This window comes from Lottia gigantea (assembly GCF_000327385.1).
Source record: "Lottia gigantea unplaced genomic scaffold LOTGIsca_132, whole genome shotgun sequence".
NCBI lineage: Eukaryota > Metazoa > Mollusca > Gastropoda > Lottiidae > Lottia > Lottia gigantea.
Genome location: NW_008707463.1, coordinates 508643 through 515708, shown reverse-complemented (window position 1 = coordinate 515708; position 7066 = coordinate 508643). Strand labels below are relative to the sequence as shown.

Genomic DNA, 7066 nt, shown 5'->3' with positions numbered 1-7066 from the left:
CTTTCAATCCTGAATTTAAATATAACCCCCGATAAAATTTACATTTTCCTTCAGTCCTAAATAGTATTATCATATTTTGGCGTTTTACAAACAAACATTATGTCTATAGTTGGTAAATTTGATCATAATCTTCAAAACTATCTGTCTTGATGAGGAATGAAATAATTACATGAGTTGGCAGGATGAGGTGAGTTTTAACGACTTGGAAAAAGGGTCTAGTTGTTCAGATTGGACAATAAACTGAGGCTCTGTGAGTTACAGGCCAGGACTGTTAATATGGCTCTATTTGCCATTTAATTTTGTAGTACAGGCTGTGCACATTCAAAATCTTTCGACAAGAAGAGTAGGTTAATGCCTGGCAAAATTTCGCCAATTGTACATGGCATTGCCCGTCTTCATAACCCATTAGGTGCAAAAAAGTCGGAAGTAAAACTCCATTCATTTGATTTCTAATATATCAGATAGATAATAAATGTTTCTTACCATCAAAAGAATATTCTGAAGATAACTGAACAATCAGCTGATCTCTTCTTTTTAAATTGTCTTGATACGTCTAGAAATATACAAACAACTTTAATTCTCACAGACAGGTAATAATAAACACAATCATTCAATCATGACATTATACATAGATAGCTTGCCAGGCAAGGTAATATACGCCCACTGGCAGCTTTGATTTTGAATAAAAATATTTAGCAGTACAGTAACAATCACCAGTATGAAATATTCAACCTTCAGTCATACAATTCTTTTGAACTCTTTAGGGCGATACTGAATAATATTGAGTATGAGTTATTTCCCTTTTTCTTGAAAAAGTGTTTGAAGGCAAATATTCAATCTTCAGCGCGGGACTGAATAATAAAACCAAGTTTTGTCAAAATCCAGCAAGAATCATGCCTTTTAGTGTTTAAGAGCTAAATTTGAAAGCGTTTTCAAGAACAAGGGCAATAACTCGGACTAAATATTTTTCAATTCTTCTGATTTTCAATAGGGTTTATCCTTGGGTGATAACAAACACTCATGCCAAGTTTCGTCAAAATCCGGCTAGAATTGTCCCTTCTAGAGTTATTATAAGCTAAAAATTGAACGCGTTTTTAAGAACAAGGGCAATAACTCATACTAAATATTTTTCGATTCTTCTGATTTTCAATAGGGTTCATCCTTAGACGGACAGACATGGGTGATGGCAATATACGCCCCCCATTTCAAGTGGGCGTATAATAATATCGACTAGAAAGAGATATTAGTTGAATTTCAGTCAGATTCTTTTAAATTTAAATAAACAAAGTTTTTGCTTCAGAAGTGCACATTGGAATTTATTTCTTTAAGTTCCACATTCACCATAAACGTCATTTCCTCATCACCAAAACATTAGGCGTCATCGTCATCGACGTCATTGTATCAAATAGACGGTCTCCAATGTAAACAATCATGTCAGTAGTCCCAAACATTGAAACGTAAAGAAATAAGCCCTTCTTAAATTCATACTAAATTCTTTGTATCAAAATTAGAATATAAACGTGCATTTATGATTAATTTTCCAGCCAACCTTTGTCCTGATATACGACCATAACCGCCATAGGGTAACAGTTTATTACTTAAATATTTGTTAAAAAAAAGACTCAAAACGTAAAAATAATATGTCATAACTTACTGCTGCTTCCTGTTCTAGTTTTCCCACTTCTACTAATATCACTGATTTCTGTTTTCCCATTCGTTCTAATTCTTTTGTTAAGATTTCTTTTCTTCGTTCATACTGTACGACAAGATACATCCAGATTTTAACATTAATAGCTATCAGAATAGGTGACAACTTTGAAAATGATAAGTGCCTTTATAAGGGATGTATGGCATAATAAGTGATACATAAATTGTTTTCTCCTGATCAAAGAATATAGGGCTGTTGACTAACCATCATTTCAGGTCAAGGGTAACAACTCTGTTTCTTGTAATAGGAAAGCACCCAAATTTGAACTTGATTATTATGTTAGTGTTTTAAACATACAGTCAAGAAAATAATCCAAACGGCCTCTTAATAATGATGATGGTCTCTTCAATATTGATTAAAAAAAGGAGGCTCTAGAGCATCCACATGCTTATTGAAATGATAAAACTTTAAATATGGTGAAAACATTAGCTATATCTATCATAACTCTCCTATAATTTGATGTCACATGGAATAATAATGGGGCTGACTCTTTATCACAACAAAATTTCTAATAAAATAAAAATGGCTATAATACCTGCTGTAGAGTTTCTTGTCTCTCTTCCATTTTCTTTTGAAATTCTCTCAACATTTGTTTTAATTCCTCAGATGATCCTTGGAATTCATTCTCAATATTCGACAGTAAATCACCAATATTCTTATCAATTTGTATCTTCTCTTTCTCGCGACTTTCTGTGAGAATATAATAAGTTAATTTCATTTTGAAAGAAACATACAAAGAGTCAAGGTTAACTTTAAAAATTTATTACTTTACTCATTGGCTGAAAATCTTATAAACCTTCAGTGACATTTAATGCCCAAAATCTTGTGTCAAAAAATGAAGCTAGTATTCCAAAAAAAGAATTTATATCAATTTCTTCAAAATGGCATTTAACAATTGTAAGTATTTTGTATAGACACAACAATCAATGTTTAAAGTTTTATACAGTGTTTTAATGTGATTCTAATAGTGGCCATCAGAAACTTTCTTTGTAAGTTGCTAGGTGAATGTTGTGTGAATCCAATATGAACTTTATAAAGTGATGATTGTTAAAATCAATGAAGACGCAGACAGTTAAAAGTTTAAGAAATGTTAAACAAAATAGGAGACTCATGAACAACCAAAAACAGGATGGAAAAAAACTTGGAGAAATGTTTTTGTTTTTTGTGAACAATATTTCATTCACAAATATATTCAAAGATGTACATTATGAAAAATAGTGAAATGGTTTGCGAGTCACCTATTTAGCACAGTGGCAAGGTAAGGCATGTCCATCTTTCAACAACACCCGCTGCCACTCAATTATATGGTATTTTTGCTTTCTTTTGAGAGTCCACATAGCTAATAATGTTTATATGATATTTAGGCTTGTCAACTTAGCATCCCTTTCAGAGAGTCCACATAGCAAATAATGTTTATTTGGTATTTAGGCTTGTCAACTTAGCATCCCTTTCAGAGAGTCCACATAGCAAATAATGTTTATATGGTATTTAGGCTTGTCAACTTAGCATCCCTTTCAGAGAGTCCACATAGCTAATAATGTTTATTGGTATTTAAATTTGTCAACACAGCACCTTTTTCAAAGAGTTCACATGGCTAATAATAATAATAATAAAAACTCAGAAACCCAGTTGCTCCAGACAATCTTCCTGGGATCTTTCTACATAAAAGTTATTAATACCTATTAGGTATATTTTTGATAATGTGAGAAAAAACGAACTTACGAATGTTGGAACTGATTTTATAGGTTTCTTGAGCTCGTGTTCCTAACTGATTTAACTTGTCCTAAAAATACAATAAAAATTTGTATCTGGTTCTCATGCAATTCAACTGTAAATTGTGTGTATTTATTTAAAAACTACTGATAAAATTGTATTCTAGTTAAAACTACTATGTTATTTTGACAGTACCTGTAAAGGTTTTAGTTCAGTTTCAATCTTGGCAACACTTTCTTCTGATGTTTGATATTTTACATTAAGATCAGCTAAATCACCTTGTATCTACAACAAATAATCAAAGAAAATAGAGTTTTACATCCTATTTTTCTGCAACTGCACTAAAGAAAGACAAAAAAATAAAAAATAATGACATGGAATATTACGTTGTACTATTCTGACCCTTATTGGCCAATGCAGTGTGCAATGAAGGAAATTTTATATTCCAATTCAGGTAAAAATTCAGTAAAAAGAAGAAAATCAAGAATATAGTACCGTAAATAACCATGAACTATCTCAGTTTAGATGGATTGCTGTCTGCTAGGCAATTAGGCGCCGTGGGTTCGAATCCTTCTCAAGGAAAGAAAAATTCTGATGCCCGTGTCTGTGCTTCTGAAAGTCAGTCCAGTGTAAGCTTTCACCCATATATTACCTGATAACAAGAGTGAAAGTGAGGACAAACTCTGTCGTATTTTTTATCGAGTGAAACATGAATAATTATAAGAAAAATATTTTATACAGACCTGAACTGATTTATCTTTATGTTGTTTCAAATATTTCAATTCTTCTTTAAACGTTTTAATTTCAGCATCCTACAAAATACATGACAGATTAGTTACTTTTAATAATCCCTTTTCCATTCAAAAAGATAGCTTGAAGGCAGGCAGGTGTCTCCCCCAAACAATCCACACAACAAAACATTTAGTGAATACAGTTTTACACGGAGAGAGCAGGGAAGGTGTCCCCCCCCAAACAAACAATCCACACAACAAAACATTTAGTGAGTACAGTTTTACACGGAGAGAGCAGGGAAGGTGTCCCCCCCCAAACAAACAATCCACACAACAAAACATTTAGTGAGTACAGTTTTACACGGAGAGAGCAGGGAAGGTGTCCCCCCCAAACAAACAATCCACACAACAAAACATTTAGTGAGTACAGTTTTACACGGAGAGAGCAGGGAAGGTGTCCCCCCCAAACAAACAATCCACACAACAAAACATTTAGTGAATACAATACCTGCTGTTGTTTTAACTTTCTGATGGTCTCTAAAACTTTGGTGTATCTGGTGGAGGCGAATATAGCATCAAACTTTTCTTTTAGAGGTTTACCTTCACTTAGAGGCCTGAAATAAACACCAATATAAACATGTTATTCCATCATGGCCTTAACACTATTCTTATCCAGAGAAAATACTTTAAAAGGACATTTTGTGACAAATCATACCTTAGTCTAAGAAACCGGGAATTTTTAGCTAAGCCAATCAGTAATAGTGTTCACAGTTCACCATCGAAATTTTAGTCCTCAAATCCATGTGTGTCCAGAATTATCTGCATTTGAAAGTTACGAAGACGAGACGAGACGAGACATTGTCATATAGAAAAGACATATATAGCAATAGTGAGTAAAATTCTTAGTATGAGATATTTTTAAAGGAATTATGCAATTTTCATACATTTCTAGTACTTTTGAAGATTATTTACATATATTCAAGACTCCAATCAACAACGCAAAATGGTGAACCTCTTCTTTTAAGAAAAGAAAGAACCAAACAAGGATTACAACTTTGGTTACTGTCTTATTTAAGGGGCTAGGTACTAAGAGGTGCAAGCCAAGACTCTTGGAAGCATTGGCACAAGATTTGAACTTGGTGTAAGAGGAATAAGGTGTTTAAGAAGAGTAGGTAATTCTCTAATAATAAGAGATCTTACCAATTAGCATCTTCTTGATGACAGAATATAACATTGTCTATTACAGCTTTAGATACCCCTAGTGATGTTATCATCTACAATAAACAATATTAAACATTATTGTGGGACTTTGCTACCGCAAAGTCCCAGTTTGTTATCATATTGTCAATTCTTTTTTTTTTTTTTTTTTTTTTTTTTTTCGAAATTTCCACAGGGCACACAGCCTAGGCTTCAATAGCTACATCAACATTTCTACATGTGTAAACCTTCTGCAGTGGCAACGTTTAAAATGAATATAAATTGGAACATTTTTGCAAAACCGTAAGTGCCACAGTGCAACATATGCAAAAAGTGGTAAATTGGCTCTAGAAGGCGCATTTTTGCATCGATTTTCTTCGGGTTTTCAGTTTTAAAATCTGGCTGGAATTTCTGATCAGATAGCACTTAAAAATTCGAAAATTTGTCGCAAACTTTTTTCGATTGAATTTTGCAATTTTTTTGCAACTTTTTTGTTTTTGCATCGATTGATCTGAAATTTAAAATGCAAAGAGACATCACTGTAAATGATATGATACAGTCAGACTTTTGACGCCACTTCCGGTTTTAAAGTTGGAATCAATTGAAAGTACAATCTACTTCCAGTCGAATAGCTTTCGGTGTATATTAAATTGGCCAACGGAATTTATGCAGGTCGTAAGTAAATGCTAATACAAAAAAACGAAGAAAATAAAATTCAGACCGGAAATGAACCTTTGGCCGCCATCTTGATTTTCTTACTTTTCTTAAAATCGAAATAAGTCCTTAGGAATAAACTAAATCTGTGTAATTTTGGTGCCGATGTAATCTGTTGTCTAATGTCTACAAAACATTGCGAGCTGATTTTTGAATTTTGCTTTTGCATTTTTGCAACTTCCGGTTGAATTTTTTTAGAAGTTTGAAAGCTTAATTCTTGTGACCTTGACCTCTCATGACGTTGACCTTTGATAGGACAAAGGTCAATGTCCTTGGCTGTCAGATGATGCTTTGACATTTGACCTCCGACGCCTACTTCCGGTTTTATAGCTGTTCGAAAACAGCCAAATTTGCAACTTTGGACTGCTCTAGCACGTGACCTAATTAACCTAGAGGGTTAATTTTTTCGGATTCTTAATGTGCTTTTCATGCTCTTTCAAGTGATTTATAACAATCATTTTTTAAAGCAAAATTGAAATTCGTGAATTTTTCAAATTTGAGTTTTTTTTTACAATATTTCTGTTTCTTTGAGCTTGGTGTGTATATATCTTATGACCTATTTTATGTAGAACATTGAAACTTGGAACACAACAAGACAATTTGAATATAAATTAACCTATGACAAAAAAGTTGAGGTGGGCGTGGCACATCCAGGTTGAATTACTAATTGTTTACATTTTGAGAAAGGGGCATAACTCGCATAGGATACATTTGTTCAAAAAGGAACTTTGCACACAATTACCTCATTATTTTGGCCAGTTTGTGTTAATAGGTCAATTGTTTCAGCTTTATAGTTCCAAAAAAGGAACGGGTTTTGAAATTTCCATATTTTCAATTTTCTATTTTGACCTTTATTGACTCTTGTTGACCTATATCTTTTGACCTGTATGATGTAGAAGCTTTAAATTTGGAACACAACTTAACATTCAGAATATCAATTAACCTATGCAAAAGAAATTTAGGTGGGCCTAGCACATCCGGGTTAAATTACTCATTATTGACA

At 33.0% G+C, this 7066-nt stretch overlaps 1 protein-coding gene across 1 annotated transcript in view; it reads right to left on the bottom strand.

The window, feature by feature from the left end:
- Positions 1–1609: 1609 nt before the first annotated feature.
- The window catches only part of LOTGIDRAFT_139048 (hypothetical protein), a gene marked incomplete at both ends in the record, with an annotated part of 7926 nt that continues 2469 nt past the window's right edge, over positions 1610–7066 (bottom strand). The window contains 7 exons of the mRNA XM_009049248.1: positions 1610–1756; positions 2244–2394; positions 3427–3491; positions 3617–3706; positions 4165–4233; positions 4661–4766; positions 5353–5426. Coding sequence (XP_009047496.1) covers positions 1610–1756; positions 2244–2394; positions 3427–3491; positions 3617–3706; positions 4165–4233; positions 4661–4766; positions 5353–5426 — 702 coding nt within the window. The remainder of the gene's footprint in view (positions 1757–2243; positions 2395–3426; positions 3492–3616; positions 3707–4164; positions 4234–4660; positions 4767–5352; positions 5427–7066) is intronic.